Genomic DNA, 17,389 nt, shown 5'->3' with positions numbered 1-17,389 from the left:
GACTTTGCAATTCCCATTCCATTCATTGCAGACCTTGTCCGCCTTGTACGAATATGTATCAGTCAGTTGACCACCAAAACGTAAAAACTATCGGTCCATCGACCGGACAAGGCTAGGTCCAATGCGTCAAATCGGAAAGGAATGCGTCAGAGACCGAAGACCGAGGCCTGGCAACAACACTGTTACAGTCATTCATACTAACAATTTTTGTGTGTTGTATAATATATTAATGTATGAACCAGTCTTGTGAAATCTCTGACGGGCTAGTGACTTTTCAGAAGATGTAGTCACTCGCCCGGCTGGCAAGTTAAATATTTGACATTTGGCCATCTCTGCTCTGTAATTGTAAGCTGCATCAATGCAAAAAAGGGACAGAACCCATATTTCTCAGACACCATCCCTAAAGTAAAATAACAGACAAACAGGTGAACAGCTCAATCAAATAGGCGGACTTACAAGCAGACACAGAGAGGTCCAAGCAATTGCAAATTAAAACCCCAAAATGGAAAAGCAGAATTTAACAGGACCCAATCTTCATCCCCCATGGCTAGTGCTGAGTTTATCAGCTTGCAGAGAGGAGTCGGGTCAATGTGAAGGTTATACAGCCATAGCTAAGGCCATCTTCTTCCTACCAATCAATTTTTGTTAGCGTTATGAACAACTTTGTGCGTTTATATTTATGGGTGTCAGTTTACTGTTTAACATCAGAAAAATAACAAGTTTTATTCGGAAAGTTTTGATATTTTTTGCATTAAAATGGTTTCTTTGTTGATAAAGCCATTTGACAAACAACGTTGTGTAATTTGTTTAATATATTTTTCGACAACATGGTATTTGCATAAGCATCTGCTCGAAGAAGTCTGAGATAGCTCACAGCAGCCAGCAGCGTAAATGCGTCTCCCTATACTCGATAAGTTTTGGGAATTCCAGTTTTAAGCCCTTGAATTTGGGGGTTTCAAATCTGGACGTAGTTGTCAACCTAGGTGTAAACCTAAGTTGAAAACAGCTGAAAGGGATTAAAACACTTACACACCCATGCTTGCTGAATAAAGGTTTCACTACCTATTAAGGGGTTATCAAGGGAGGATCCAGAGGGGTTTCCAGAAACACCCCCCCCCCCCCCCCCCCCCCAGCTTTAAAAACAAAAAGAGAAAAAAAACTGAAAACAAAGAAACACCGATGGCTCAGATTGCTTCATTTTTCTTAATTTTTATCAATTATTTCCGGGGGGGGGGGGGTACGAGTATGCCCCCGGACCCCCCTAGGAGCTGGCCTTGTCTTCTAAGTGACGGTTTTGGGAAGTAGTTGGGTAATTTGCTTGCTCAGGCTGCACCAGATCGGTCAATTGTCCTTGTTTTGATCCAAATTTGTCTTCTTAAATGTTTTTTTTTAAGGTGTATTAGGGGAGGTTTCTAATGGCGCAGATTGCTCCATTTTCCTTGTTCTTATCAACATTTCCCGGGGCGGGGAGGCATGCCCCCTGACCGTGCGCCCCTAAGAGGTTCGAACGCTTCGCGCCCTCAACTAAAAGCGTCGTCGAATTGTCCCTAAAAGAAATGTGGAACCCCCCCGCCCCTTAAAAATGATGTGATCCGCCCCTGGTTATAAATTGCTTACTGCAAGTTAATCTGACCACAGGCGGAAGGTATCGTCCACTGGACGACCACTATCACAGAAAGACTACAAGGTACGTCACTCACCTTCGAGTCTTCTGTGTTCTTGGAGTCGCTTCCTGGGGAAAAATATTGTTCAAGACGGTTTGCCTCTTCCTACAGTCTGTGTAAGGTCAAATAAATACAGTTGAATGATTGTTTGAACTATATGCACCTTTAGTTTTCAGCTTCCGTTCGCTGCAGGTTGTTTTTAACCATCATTTGGACGAATCTTCGTTTGCGAGCCGCTAATATCCACACGGCGTCTAATTATGCATCCGCACCGAATATGCATACCAGCGCTCATTGGTCTAAAACATATGTAAATATTGTGCGGCAAAGGGAAGCTACCCACGGGAGTTTTCACTTTCGGTACAGTAGTCCCTTCCATTTCCGGCCCTTTCGTGGGCGTGAACCTACCCGGAGCGGCCAGCTTTCCCATGACTAATGAGTTTTCCTTCTATAATTGACTCTTAATGGCCGTTAACCTGTCTGACGCGGTCAACGGTCACTGATTTTTGCCCTAAGGTGCCCCTCTTACTCGACAGGAGCGGCCACTTAACGGCCACTTGTCACTTTCGCGGGCGAGCGCCTGTGGTGTGTGTGTGTGTGTGTTGTGTGCACAGACGGCACAGCACGAGCAGACGACATGAATACTTACGCATGCGCAAACTGTAAATACAGACATGCGCATACATGTACATTAACGGCAGTCACTTCCGGATCGATCACAGCTGATGTGAGTTTGAAACACTTGTTTATCTGACACTCAAATACATATATAATAATCCAAACAACACACATAGAAACATACGAAACAATAGCTTAGCCAGGACGATCGAGTTAAACACGCAAATAATTAAGATGTATAAACGAAAGCAAAACTAACAGAGACAATGAATCGGCGGCTCGTGGATGATCGCTTTCTTTTCTTCATGAAAACTTGATCGTGTTTTTGGGGGTTTTTTGGAGGAGGAGGGTGCCTGTAATGAACGGCCACCTGATATTTGCGGTCACCTTTGCAATGACTAATGGGTGACCGGATATGGCAGGTACTACTGTATTAGTGAAGAACCGTTTGCCACTTCATTCAAAATGAGGAAAACGTTTCAGTCGACCAATGAAAATAACCATTGAATATCCTGTTATTAACCAATGAGCGCTGGTATGCATATTCGGTGCGGATGCATAATTAGACGCCGTGTGGATATTAGCGGCTCGCAAACGAAGATTCGTCCAAATGATGGTTAAAAACAACCTGCAGCGAACGGAAGCTGAAAACTAAAGGTGCATATAGTTCAAACAATCATTCAACTGTATTTATTTGACCTTACACAGACTGTACAGGGTTCGTACAGAGTCCTTGAACCCTGGAAAACTCCTTGAAAATTGGAAAACCTTTTCCAGGCCTTGAAAAGTGCTTGAAAATAGAGTTTTGTTAAATAGTCATTGAAAAGTACTTGATTTTTCCAAATTGTTGCCTATACATTTTGTCAGCAGCTTGTCTTATCTTAAAAACAAGAAGGGCAAAGCCCATACGACTCACATGCTTTACACATTTTTCCTACCAAAATACATGTGACCTTGACCCAAGGTCAAAGTCATCCAAGGTCATGCAACACAAAGCTGTTAATTCAAGACATAGGAAGTACAATGGTGCTTATTGGCTCTTTCTACCATGAGATATGGTCACTTTTAGTGGTTCACTACCTTATTTTGGTCACATTTCATAAGGGTCAAAGTGACCTTGACCTTGATCATATGTGACCAAATGTGTCTCATGATGAAAGCATAACATGTGCCCCACATAATTTTTAAGTTTGAAACAGTTATTTTCCATAGTTCAGGGTCAAGGTCACTTCAAAATATGTATACAATCCAACTTTGAAGAGCTCCTGTGACCTTGACCTTGAAGCAAGGTAAACCAAACTGGTATCAAAAGATGGGGCTTACTTTGCCCTATATATCATATATAGGTGAGGTATTCAATCTCAAAAACTTCAGAGAAAATGGGAAAAATGTGAAAAATAGCTGTTTTTTAGGCAACATTTATGGCCCCTGCGACCTTGACCTTGAAGCAAGGTCAAGATGCTATGTATGTTTTTTGGGGCCTTGTCATCATACACCATCTTGCCAAATTTGGTACTGATAGACTGAATAGTGTCCAAGAAATATCCAACGTTAAAGTTTTCCGGACGGACGGACGTCCGAGACGTCCGGACGTCCGACTCGGGTGAGTACATAGACTCACTTTTGCTTCGCATGTGAGTCAAAAATGCAACCCCCTTTTTTTTCGTCAAATACAGTACACACATTTTGGGAGAATAAAAGATCGAGTGAAAACGAAAGCAGACGAACTAACTATTACTAGTCACCCGTAGTTGCTTCCCTTCCCGGAAGTTGGCAAGGGAAACTACGAAATGACTAATAGTTTGCAGACGCGGAGAACCGCAGTGGCATTTTTATATCTCTTCCTGTGTCTTAGCGTGGAAAATGGGAAGGTAACTGAAGGTAAGCTTGGTGCTTTGCATTAATTTGGGGAAAATCATGTCCTTGAAAAGCCTTTATTTGGTCCTGGAAATGTCCTTGAAAACTCATTGAATTGTATCAGCTCTGCCCTGCAGGAACCCTGACTGTAGGAAGAGGCAAACCGTCTTGAACAATATTTTTCTCCAGGAAGCGACTCCAAGAACACAGAAGACTCGAAGGTGAGTGACGTACCTTGTAGTCTTTCTGTGATAGTAGTAGTCCAGTGGACGATACCTTCCGCCTGTGATCTGACGTCAAAAAGACTCAAATGTTTGTTTTCTGGTATCTATCCTTATCAAAGGATATCACACTCACTTGACACTCCCCACTACCACAGAGATGCAGTTAGCCAGGCACCCCATTGCATCACATGCAGACTACAGCCATACAAACACCCATAGACTTTGGCGGGTCGTAACTGGGTGTCATGCGACTGACAATCTTTCTTTCTTTATTTGGTGTTTAACGTCGTTTTCAACCGTTCAAGGTTATATCGCGACGGGGAAAGGGGGGAGATGGGATAGAGCCACTTGTTAATTGTTTCTTGTTCACAAAAGCACTAATAAAAAAATTGCTCCAGGGGCTTGCAAGCGACTGACAATGCCACCATCAGTCATGTGCCACTAAAAGGGCTTCCTATATATATGTCACAGTGGAAATGAGAATCCAGTGAGATTCCGAATCGCACTAGTGGAGATTGGAATTCCAGTTTGCACTAGGGCAAACTAGAATTCTCATCTCCACTGGATATTTGTTAGTGAAGATTGGAATTCCAGTTTGCCCTAGTGCAAACGGGAATCCAGTTTCAGTGGAGATGGGAATTCCAGTTTTCACTAGGGGAAATAGGAATTGGGGGAAATAATGTGTTCAAAGGTTTAGAATTGTTGTTAAAACCATTTCATCTTGAGTCATTCATGACTTTAAGGCCTACTCATTGCAGGTATTGAAATGCAGAAATAAAAATAAATATTATTGAATTGATATAATCGAACAACACAGAGTAATTGCGAACAATACGTTGTTTGTATCAATATCATTAAATCATATCACAAAGTTAAAAGTTTATATAAGATGAAGCATGAGATAGAGAGAGAGAGAGAGAGAGAGAGAGAGAGAGAGAGAGAGACTGAGACTGAGGGAGAGGGAGAGGGAGAGAGAGATGGCCTCGCCCATCAGAGCCGACAGTATTATTGTATTGTATTGTATTGTAAAACCACGACTACTGAACGTTCACTCAGTCGTCTATCTGTCTGGCCTCACTTCTTTTGTGAACTCTTAGTCCTAAAGAAAGAGTGAACACTAGTCTTCTCCACTCAGTTAGAAATTTTGACTTGCTGCAGTTTGTTTTCTGCTAAACTGACTCAGAGAGTGGATCATGGAGCAAAAGGAGAAATTTTATATTCTTTTAGAGCAGCATCTTGAATCTTTGGATACAAACAAAAAAGAAACTCAAGAAAAGTACAAGATTGAAGCGTGTCTGCATTCTATCCCTGGACAAAAATCCCAACATGGAGCACAATTCAACCACTGGAGCCAAAAACAGTTCAAATTGGAAGAAATTGGTGCAAGGAACATTGTGTAGGCTACTACAAAAAAATCCAACAAGCCAGTCATCACACAGGACAGACTTTTCGACATCGTTTTCCAATGTCATGGACATGCAGAAAATTCCGGACATGATAAAACATGGGCAGAAATCAAATAATATTTATTTTTATTTCTGCATTTCAATACCTGCAATAAGTAAGCTCAAGATGAAATGGTTTTAACAACAATTCTAAACCTTTGAACACATTATTTCCCCCAATTCCTATTTCCCCTTGTGAAAACTGGAATTCCCATCTCCACTGAAACTGGATTCCCGTTTGCACTAGGGCAAACTGGAATTCCAATCTTTACTAACAAATATCCAGTGGAGATGAGAATTCTAGTTTGCCCTAGTGCAAACTGGAATTCCAATCTCCACTAGTGCGATTCGGAATCTCACTGGATTCTCATTTCCACTGTGACATATATATATATACTAGTCGAGGGTACTGCACTTTGGGTTGTATGACAGACAAAAGCACTGATATGACAGATGAACAGTTGATAGCCAGGTGTCTTGAAGGAAAACAGCAAGTGTTTCTTATTTATGTGCCCCCGTTCTGCTATCGATGGGTGAACACAAAGCATTTGTGACATACTCATGATACTGCTCTGGACTTGTCCTAAATTTGATACAATTTTTCTTGAATTTAATTGCCCTGGGAATGCTCTAAGTATGATCATTGGAGAATTATTTCCAAGATGGGAGAGAAAAACTGAGTGCAGATTTGTTGTCTGCACTCAGTTTTTACAGGGTCTAACGTTATAGTGCATCATACAGATGTGAATCCTGTGTGGGACAATGACTTGAATGAGTAGGCCTTGCTCCTTTTTTTATGTCCCCTCATTATATTCCAAATTGCATTTGGGTCTGTTTAATGCATGCTTATTTTGAAATTTAGTGACTAATAGTCACCCATCATATTAATACAATCTTTCTTTCATGATCTGTTCACTGTGAAGTCGGTTCTTTTAAGTTTTACTGTTAGAAAGTGTGTTCCACTTTCAGATAGCCTACTCCTGGCATTTAAAAAAAGGGTAATTCTTTTCTACAGCAAGTGTTGAATTTGTCCTTTTTAATCCCCTAACCATTAAATTTTCCTTCAGAAGTTTCAGAGCAAGTTTAGCAGCACAATCTTATTCATCGAGAAGCATCCTGTTCAGTGTGTGCACTGATCACGTACGCAAAGAAGACAAACAAATGAAGGTCATCTTTTAAACCCAGATTTGTAATGATTATACCATTTCTGCTCATTAGAACTAAATATCATTAAACAGCAACACGTTTCCTACACCAGGTGCAATGAGTTAAGATGTATATTTTTACTGCCTCAAACAAAAATAAGACAAACCTTGCTCCTTGTTGTTGTGAGAAACGGCGAAAAGCTGAGGGCGGAAGTTGGTGCAAGGGGGATAACTTGACGTCACCTCCGTTTGAAATCGAAAGTACAGTGCATAAACTGGTATTTCGTGACAGTGTGCAGCAGAAAATAAAAGGCAAAGAGACAGATTTGGACAAGAAAGAAAATTTTAAAAAAAAGAGAGAGAGAGAGAGAGAGAGCAACTGAAAAAATCACAATGCATGGCCAAAGATTTTCAAAACAATCTTAACTGCTCAATCTGCAGTTGCATTAAAATGTTTAGTAGTAGTAGTGGTTAGGGACTGAATTGGTATCCATAAGCCTCCCGGCTTTTTTTCGCGTCCCAACTCATTATCAAATTTGTTGCAGGTCAATCATATTAAAATGCTCAAAGTCGTATTTACTCATTATCAATTATCGTACAAATAAAGTGACTCGGTCAAAAGTTTTTGTATGTCCAGCAGATTTTTGAAAGTGTTAATAGTTTGTGCATTTTTAACAACATCAGACAGTGTGTTCCATGATGGTGCAACTCTGTTAGAAAAAGAATGTTTCCGGATATCAGTTTTACTAATTTCAATAAAGATTTTGTCCGTATTTTTCCTCGTTACATCAGTGGTAGACTTCTTGAAAAAAGGCGCTCGACTTTGACATTATCAATACCCTGAAAGATTTTATTGGTCTGTATCAGGTCGCCTCTGAGTCTTCTCGATATAATAATAATAATAATAATGGAAATTTATCGCTTACCTAAAAGCTCCAAGCGCTTTACAATGACATTATTATACACATGTACAAAACCAAAATACAATCATTAAGACAAAAAAAGAACAGGAGTAGAAAAGCAAATCATCGTTTAAATCCATGCAGTCACAAACAAACACACGCGTGCGCACGCACATACGCGTGCGCATACACACACACATGCTATCACCACACACATGCACAGATACACACAGACACACAGATACACATTCACACACACACACACACACACACACGCACACATACATACACACACACACGCATACAGACAGGCACACGCACATACATACAAACACACACACATACACATACACTCACACATGAATACTAATATACCTACACAAATCTGCATACATGGCGTACACACGAAAATCGCAAATATAATCACATCGGGAGATTGAGTACCTGTAGTCTTTCAACATACACGTATGTCATGTTTTTCAAGGCCTTAACCAGTTTGGTCGCTCTCCTTTGCACCCTTTCAAGGGCGGCTGATTGACGCTTTCTTTCTTTATTTGGTGTGTAACATCGTTTTCGACCACGAAGGTTATATCGCGACAGGGAAATGGGGGAGATGGATAGAGCCACTTGTCAATTGTTTTTTGTTCACAAAAGCACTAATCAAAAATTTGCTCCAGGGGCTTGCAACGTAGTACAATGTACTACATGTACCTTACTGGGAGAATGCAAGTTTCCAGTACAAAGGACTTAACATTTCTTACATACTGCTTGACTAAAATCTTTACAAAAATTGACTATATAAGTATATTCTATATAAGAAACACTTAACAAGGGTAACAAGTCGCGTAAGGCGAAAATACAATATTTAGTCAAGTAGCTGTCGAACTCACAGAATGAAACTGAACGCAGCAAGACCGTATACTCGTAGCATCGTCACTCCACCGCCCGTGGCAAAGGCAGTGCCCGTGGAATTGACAAGAAGAGCGGGGTATTCGTTGCGCTGAGAAGGATAGCACGCTTTTCTGTACCTCTCTTCGTTTCAACTTTCTGAGCGTGTTTTTAATCCAAACATATCATATCTATATATTTTTGGAATCAGGAACCAACAAGGAATAAGATGAAAGTGTTTTTAAATTGATTTCGAAAAAAAAATTTTGATAATAATTTTTATATATTTAATTTTCAGAGCTTGTTGTTAATCCGAATATAACATATTTATATGTTTTTGGAATCAGCAAATGATGGAGAATAAGATAAACGTAAATTTGGATCGTTTTATAAATTTTTATTTTTTTTTACAATTTTCAGATTTTTAATGACCAAAGTCATTAATTAATTTTTAAGCCACCAAGCTGAAATGCAATACCGAACCCCGGGCTTCGTCGAAGATTACTTGACCAAAATTTCAACCAATTTGGTTGAAAAATGAGGGCGTGACAGTGCCGCCTCAACTTTCACGAAAAGCCGGATATGACGTCATCAAAGACATTTATCAAAAAAATGAAAAAAACGTTCGGGGATTTCATACCCAGGAACTCTCATGTCAAATTTCATAAAGATCGGTCCAGTAGTTTAGTCTGAATCGCTCTACACACACACACACACACACACACACGCACACACACACACACACACACGCACGCACATACACCACGACCCTCGTTTCGATTCCCCCTCGATGTTAAAATATTTAGTCAAAACTTGACTAAATATAAAAAGAGAAACAGAATCCGTTAGTCGCCTCTTACGACATGCTGGGGAGCATCGGGTAAATTCTTCCCCCTAACCCGCAGTGGGTGGCTGATTGATGCTTTAGGTACGGATGCCAGATAACGTTTCAAGGTTTATAGCTCTTCTTGATTTCTCCAACATTTTAATTCAGTGAAGCTTCTGTGCTTTTCAACAATGTTACTACTTTGTATTGTGAAAATGGAAACATCTCTTTTACATGTATCTTCATGACAGTTTGTTAAAACCTAGTTTTAAGCCCGATATTTAAAGTTTGAATATGAGACATGCATGTAACAAATGATTTTTAATAATGGAAAGAGGAAGTTTGTAAAATTCTCATTATTTGGTGTCTGTTGAAACTCCTGTTCCTTTTGTGTGTGTGTGTGTGTGTGTGTGTGTGTTCAATCCAGGAAGCCCAAAAAGGGTCATATCGTCGTCCTGGAATGTTGGCGTAACTCGATTCTTGGCAGTTTTGATGTTTTTGAGCTTTAGACTATGTAAATCATTCTCTATAAAAATCTCTAAAATATGATGGACAATACATGATTTAATATTCTTTTCATCTTTCTATCCATACCAAGTACAATTATTAACACTTTTTCATAATAAAATTAAAGCTGTGGTCTATTTATGACTTTCCGGGGCTACGAGGTCAAAAAGACAGGGATGAAAATCATGTACAGAATTCTGTACAGCAAACGCTACCCGAAACCCCACCTATACGGCGTGTATGACCTTGAGAGCTTCAGTCAACGCTTGAATTTTGCAGGGATAACATCCGGTTTGCTCTCTCAAGACTGATCATATTTTTATCTTCAAGAGAGATCAAGAGGAAAAAATAAACGCCCCGGCGAAGATTCGAACTCTCGACCTCGAGTCTGATGTCCTAACCACTAGGCTACTACGCCAATTGAGAAAAATAAGGAAAAACTGTTACATTGATATGAATTCATGTTATGTTATTCTTGAAGCAGCATGATTTATATACATTTACTGTATATATATCCGCCCACTGTTCAGAAGTGAATACATGTATAACTATTTCTTTGATGTCTGTTTTCAACTTCACAGAGCTTTGGAGAGATTCAAATACTCTTCTTGTCATTTTTCTTGCATGTTGTAAATAGAGATATCGCAGCTATTTGCAAGGCGCGAATGTCGTGTAGCATGACGGTGTAAACATGTACTGCGATTCCGTGAAACATGTTTGCAAATAAAGGCAAATTTGAAGGGCAATTTTTACGTTTTAGCAACGCATGAATGGTAGTTCAAGCGTAGAATGATATAAAATTATAATTTTTTCCATCTTTGACAACACTGGTGGAGTGGCCTAGCAGTAGCGGTTAAGACATCGGCCCCGACATTTCGAGGACCCGAGGCCTTGAGTTCGAATCCCTGCCAAGTCGTTTATTTTTTCTGCTCGATCCTTCTTGACAAGTATGCCCAGCTTTGAGAGAGCAAACCGGATGTTACCACTGCAAAATTCAAGCGTTGACTGAAGCTCTCAAGGTCATACACGCCGTATAGATGGGGTTTCGGGTAGCGTTTGCTGTACAGAATTCTGTACATGATTTTCACCTTATCTTTTCAAACTCGTAGCCCCGGATAGTCATAAATAGACCACAGCTTTAATGAGTTTTGGCTTTCTGCTGAAAAGCTGTCTAAAATGAGTTACGCCAACATTCTGTGAGAACATATTGGTATATCAACAATTATAACCATCTCAGAGGACGCAAAGTTGTATTCAAACAGACACAAGCAAAGGCTATTGATGTCTTTTTTGAAAAAACACCAGTGCTCAGTAAAAACTATCTCTCACAAACCATTTTCACAAAAAGATAACAAATTCAGTCAAAGAATGGGATCATGATGAATATTTAATATCCAAAATGTGTATGCCAGATACCAGATAATAAAAACAAAATGTGTACATCTATCTATCTAAAAATGTATGCTTTTATCCAGTGCCTGAGAAAATAGCTCATAAATCAATTGTCTTCAAAAAGTCCTTCCGTCAAACAATATCACACTGGTTGGTCTTCTGACACAAACAGCAAATCTGCACACAAAAAAGGAAAACATATTTTCATTTCATGTGTTACTGTTAACCCTACTGTCCTTTTCATTTTCCTCTCTCCATCAAGTGACCATCACTGCCAAGCCACTTCACTTTGTTTCTTAAAATTTAATAGGGAGCTATGCATAAAATTGAAAGAAATCTTGCAGTACATGTAATATCAAGTTAAACTTGCTGTGCATAGCATTTTCACACAGGTGACTGTGAGTGTGAAGCTGGGTAGACTAAAATGACATTATTCCTTCTGTATTATTCCATAAAATGACATTATTCCATTATACTAGAGCTTTACCATCTGTAAACTAGAACGGTGTGTATTTATTGTACCCCCCCCCCCCCCCCCAAGCAATCATGAAATATTCACCTAGAAAGCACTTTGGATCCTTAACCTTCACCATTCATCCTAGGGCCTCACAAAAGTTTCTGTATCTCTAAAATTATTGGGAGTTTTTGATTGAGATTTCGTTTAATGATCAGACACCATAGGACCTTCCTATTGACCACTTTATTATCTTTGTTAACAAACAATAAACAATAACATCATTTGAACTACATCGTCCGGATATTATGGGTCATGGACATCCCATATGGAATTAAAGAAGGTATCTTACAGAGTTTATCCCTATTTGGATACAACCCATATATACTCTGCAAAGCAGCAAGAAAAAGTGTATCCCTATTCGGATGGCGTGGGTCGAGTACTTCCCATTCTTGTTTGTTTGCTTAACGCCCAGCTGACCACAAAGGGCCATATCAGACTTCCCATTCTTGTAATGTTGAAACCTTCTTGTATGGGTCGTATACGACCCACATAAACCGGACTGTGTAGTCCAAAGCATGATCTGGTGAAGGTTAATACAGGGCCTAGCATTGGAAAAAGTGAGTTCAGCTTACAAAGGCGGGGGTCTGGGGGCAAAGCCCCCTGAATTTGAAGATTTTTTAGAGATTTTTTTTACCTAAAATGACCCCCCCCCCCCCCCCCCCCCAAAGAAGATTGAGCAACTAAATTATGCCTTCACAGAAATAGCAACCTTTTGGAGCCATAGTCCGTATCGGCACATTACTTCTTCTGACTTGCCTTCCGCCTTCGGAACGAAATCCAGCCATTCCCACTTACAGGAATACCTGGATTCTTTCTCACTGAATGGCTGACCACGTTCAACAATGTCACTTCGAGACATTATTTCAAGTCTAGAACCACAAAACACCGGCACAAAGCATGCTCGCGCGATGCCAGAGGAAGTGCGTGCTCAAGCAAACTGTCAAACCAATTGAGAATTGAACCGAACGGCGCACAAAACGAAAGCTGGGACTGTTTGGGTTTACCGTTTGGGAATAACAGGTTTTTGCATTTCGGCGTACACCAAATCGAATTCCGCGTACTGGAGATGTTATTTCGGCGTAAAGTACGCCGAACGGCTTACAATGCTAGGCCCTGTTAATAGCTCATGGGGTTGCGGTCATGGCTGATGTGAACAATTAGTTCTTGTACATGTAGTTGGAAAGTTCAAAATGCTCAACTGTAGTCTAGATAACACAAATTTATGGTAAAATGCCACATACATAACCAATTTACATTAACACCTATACGCTTGAACACAAGCAAATCAAATAAATAAAGCATGAAGTTGGTTATTTTCTGAATCAAAATCTCCCTTCTACAAAAGAGTGTGAATCGCTTAATACTAAGGCCTGTAACTCTCAGACTTGGCGACTAATTCTATACTGACTGAACTTCATTTAAGTACGGATAAACAAGAAAAGAACACACACAATAAATGTAACTGCCTTTGTTGCCACAGGCACAGCAAGATAACATTCTAAAAGTGAGGGGATAACACACTCCCCCCCCCCCCCCCCCCCCCAAAAAAAGTGATTTAGGATAGCTATCAAAAAAATACTAAAACACATCAATCAATCAATCAATCAATATGATGCTTATATCGCGCGTATTCCGTGGGTACAGTTCTAAGCGCAGGGATTTTTTTAAAAATTTTTATTTTTATTTTATGCAATTTATATCGCGCACATATTCAAGGCGCAGGGATTTATTTATGCCGTGTGAGATAGATTTTTTTTTTTACACAATACATCACGTCACGCATTCACATCGGCCAGCAGATCGCAGCCATTTTGGCGCATATCCTACTTTTCACGGCCTATTATTCCAAGTCACACGGGTATTTTGGTGGACATTTTTATCTATGCCTATACAATTTTGCCAGGAAAGACCCTTTTGTCAATCGTGGGATCTTTAACGTGCACACCCCAATGTAGTGTACACGAAGGGACCTCGGTTTTTCGTCTCATCCCAAAGACTAGCACTTGAACCCACCACCTAGGTTTGGAAAGGGGGGAGAAAATTGCTAACGCCCTGACCCAGGGTCGAACTCGCAACCTCTCGCTTCCGAGCGCAAGTGCGTTACCACTCGGCCACCCAGTCCACTAAGAAGTCATTCCAGTATAGAAATTCATATGTTCTATTGCTAATGATGAAACATTCCCCCACCCCCTAGTCCCGCTGAAAAAAACAAAAACAAAATTGCTGGTGATAAAAGAAAACAGAACAATTTCCTTGTAACTACAGGTTATATCAATCAGATTTAGTAAAATCTTGAAAAGTAAAAGTGGCAAGGTTCTTTTGCTGAAGATTGAGATTCTGGATACTAAATAATATGAAAGCTTCCGTCAATGACAGACCATTCCTCACTATGGAAAGCACTTTGGATCCTTAACCTTCACCATTCATCCAAGTGCTTTTCTGAATACTCGTACTAACAAAAGAATGGAGTAGAAATGAGTACCGTAACTTACACGAATCAAAAAGACGCCTAACATGTTCATGTCATCAATCCTGGTTCGTGCGTGGAAAAGCCATCTTGAGGAGCTGAGCACCCAACAATGCTGAACCCACGAAACACAGAGCCACGGTGGTGTAGAAAAGTGCACGGTCATGGCCAAATTTCTGCCACACCAGTCTGCCGTCTTCTTTCTGAAAACAAAAATAAAGAGAAAGTTAAAGATCATGCTTGTTTATTCAATGCATCGTATTGTGCAAAGTGCCAGACAATTGTCATATAGCTTGAACTTACTGTTGTCCCCAGATACAGAGGAAATAGATCAGTTGGACCCGGCTTCAATTCAAACCATATTGGTCAAATTGTCTTGGCCACAAAATGTTGCTGTGTTAGAAGACATCCTACATGTCAAAACTATCTTACATTCGACCAGCCTGGGGATCCGAACAATGCGTCAGATCAAAATAGTATGCGTAAAAGACCAAGGCCTGGGAACAACACTGTGTCCCATATTCATCCTAAAATAAAGATTTAAAGCAAGGCAAGAGTTGAAGTCTCATCTCACTCTTGTATAAAGTTATAACTTATGTACTTCTAACTTCTTGGGCTTGAAGTCTGCTTCTGAGTTGACAGTATAGCATCTGATCTGACAGTGGAGCACTTTTCCTAAAACTGTACTATTCTGAAAATGTTGGCTGGCTACCCAAAATTGGTCGGACACCCTACCACAACCTCCTTCAGGAAGTGTAAAGCAAACATTGCCTACAAATGCACCCACCAAAAAGAAGTTCTGCATCTGCATGATTTTCTGGTAGCGAGCATTATTTGGCACCACACCCAAAGCTTCATTCAGTGCGGTTGCACTGGGACCCTTGGCAGCACCGGTGCTGGAGGCCCGAGTCATCGTAACCTCTGGTTCGTGGACTGGCTGGATCTTTGATGATTCAAAGATGATTCTCGATGGTTCCTTCGCCACAGACCTGAGACCCTGCATCAATACAAAATAAGGATCTTATTAATAAAAAATACAAAGCTTGCTTCTTTTCAAACACCATGTTGGTTTGTAGATTGTGTGAGTGGCACAGACACACACGGTAAAGGGTGATCTCCCTTGCTTATGATTAGTATTTCAATGACTCAATCACTTGTGCTGCAAATTCTGTTACTGTTAGGCATAAACTTTTTTGGAGGAATACACATAAAATGTTTTTACATGTAGTTAATAATACTAATACTAATAACACAATCCCTCAAGTCTTTTGGTGTGTCACGACATGTGTGTGTGGGTCTGTGTGCTTCTGAGTACACAGGTATGGTATAACTGGAATTCGCAAACTGTGCCTGGAGTCCACGCTTGGAAAAGGACAAAAAGCTTATTGAGGGTGTGCTACGTAGAGCAACAAAGTGTGTGCCGGGTTTGAAGGACCTAGAGTATGAGGAGCGTCTCAAAGTCATGAAACTACCTACAGTAGTATGTGTTACAGAAGAGTGAGAGGTGATATGATAGAAGTGTACAAGTTCATGCACAGTGTGTAGACACTGTTACAAGTTAAAGAAAAACGCATGTAAAACCAGCTTGAGACAGCACTTCTTCACAAACAGAGTTGTAGACACTTGGAATGCCCTGGACAAGTCAACTGTGGAGGCGCCGTCATTAAACAGTTTCAAGAACAGAATTGACAGTGTGTTCAAAGACTACATGTACTGTGCTAAGGTTAGCCACCCAGTGTTTGCCACGAAGGCCACGCAAGCTACTCCCAGCCATAATATATACGCCACCGGAAGAAAAGTTTAGACAATAAGGCACGATCAAAAGATCGTTACACTAGGCCATCTCAAAGTTAGGATAGTCAATAGTACTGGTCAAAAGATCAGATATAGGCCTCGCGGCCTTAGACATCTGCAAATTTATTTATCTATCTATCTCATAACTGCCAGTGCCACATTATGTTGCTAATTATACTTTTTAAATATTAATTTCCTCTTCACAAGTGTGTAAGTGAAACATGTGTACTTGATGTGAATGTCTGTGCACGAGAGAGGGAGAGACCCAGCCTGAGAGAGAGAGAGAGAGAGAGAGAGAGAGAGAGAGAGAGTTAGCCCATAACTGGTCAATTTTCAAAGATTAGGTAATCCTCCATGGCGTCCATGGTCAGACTCTCCGCTAGATTAAGGAGTTCCTCTCCAGGAAGACCCAGAAAGTTGTTGTCCACGGCCAAACCTCTATAGTTGGCCAAGTGACCTCGGGTGTTCCTTAGGGATCTGTCCTTGAACCTACCCTGTTCCTCGTATGTACATCAACAACGACATCAACATGATCAAGTCTACAAGTCGCTCTTGCTCCATTTTGTTCGTCAATCGTCAATGTTTTGCGAAAAGCAGTAGCTTGCCTACCAACCTACCCCTGTCTTTATTTTCATGGGTACACTATCCACTTTATCGTTCACTCTGTCTCTAGTCTCTACGGATCTTAGGCTTAGGCCCAACCCGGCAGTGAGGATAATTGCCCTCTATAGTGCATAGGGATCCCCTCAATACGCAGAAGAAGATGAAGAAGAAGAACAGTGCTACCCTAACACAATAATTCCTTGATAATGGATTGAAGAAGGATCCCGACCGCGTTACAGATTATGTCCATCCTAAAGACAAGAATAAGTTGTGTAATTTTCAAATATTGTCATTGAAATGATCAAGTTTATCCGTCCGCTGGTTCATCTGTGAATGAAAATGAACATGAGTAGATACACACCTGGGGGGCATACGCTTGTGACTGCGTGGACGGCATTATCCGGTTGATCATACTGTTGAATTTGTAATACATGATTGTAAATAGCAGTTTTCCCTCGGTACCCCTTTTTTATCCGACTTCTGTCCCGTCTGTTTTCGTCACTCCACGCGAAAGAACGACCTTCCGGTCACGGTCATTCG

General features: G+C 40.5%; 1 protein-coding gene and 1 long non-coding RNA gene across 2 annotated transcripts in view; one reads left to right on the top strand and one right to left on the bottom strand.

The window, feature by feature from the left end:
- Positions 1-4,621: 4,621 nt before the first annotated feature.
- LOC138952191 (uncharacterized) overlaps positions 4,622-17,389 on the top strand; it is a 34,027-nt gene continuing 21,259 nt past the window's right edge. Inside the window, exon 1 of the long non-coding RNA XR_011451323.1 lies at positions 4,622-4,668. This is a non-coding gene — a long non-coding RNA (uncharacterized lncRNA). The remainder of the gene's footprint in view (positions 4,669-17,389) is intronic.
- Positions 11,446-17,388, bottom strand: LOC138952635 (cytochrome c oxidase subunit 7A2-like, mitochondrial). The gene is made up of 4 exons (XM_070324339.1): positions 17,211-17,388; positions 15,240-15,449; positions 14,478-14,655; positions 11,446-11,645 (listed from the first exon to the last, which is right to left on the bottom strand). Exons 1-3 carry the CDS (start codon positions 17,280-17,282, stop codon positions 14,512-14,514), a joined length of 426 nt encoding a protein of 141 aa, XP_070180440.1. The 5' UTR covers positions 17,283-17,388; the 3' UTR covers positions 11,446-11,645; positions 14,478-14,511.

This window comes from Littorina saxatilis, linkage group LG17 (genome assembly GCF_037325665.1).
Source record: "Littorina saxatilis isolate snail1 linkage group LG17, US_GU_Lsax_2.0, whole genome shotgun sequence".
Lineage (NCBI taxonomy): Eukaryota > Metazoa > Mollusca > Gastropoda > Littorinimorpha > Littorinidae > Littorina > Littorina saxatilis.
Note: the sequence above shows the minus strand (reverse complement) of the source record. Positions and strands in the feature narration are given on the sequence as shown.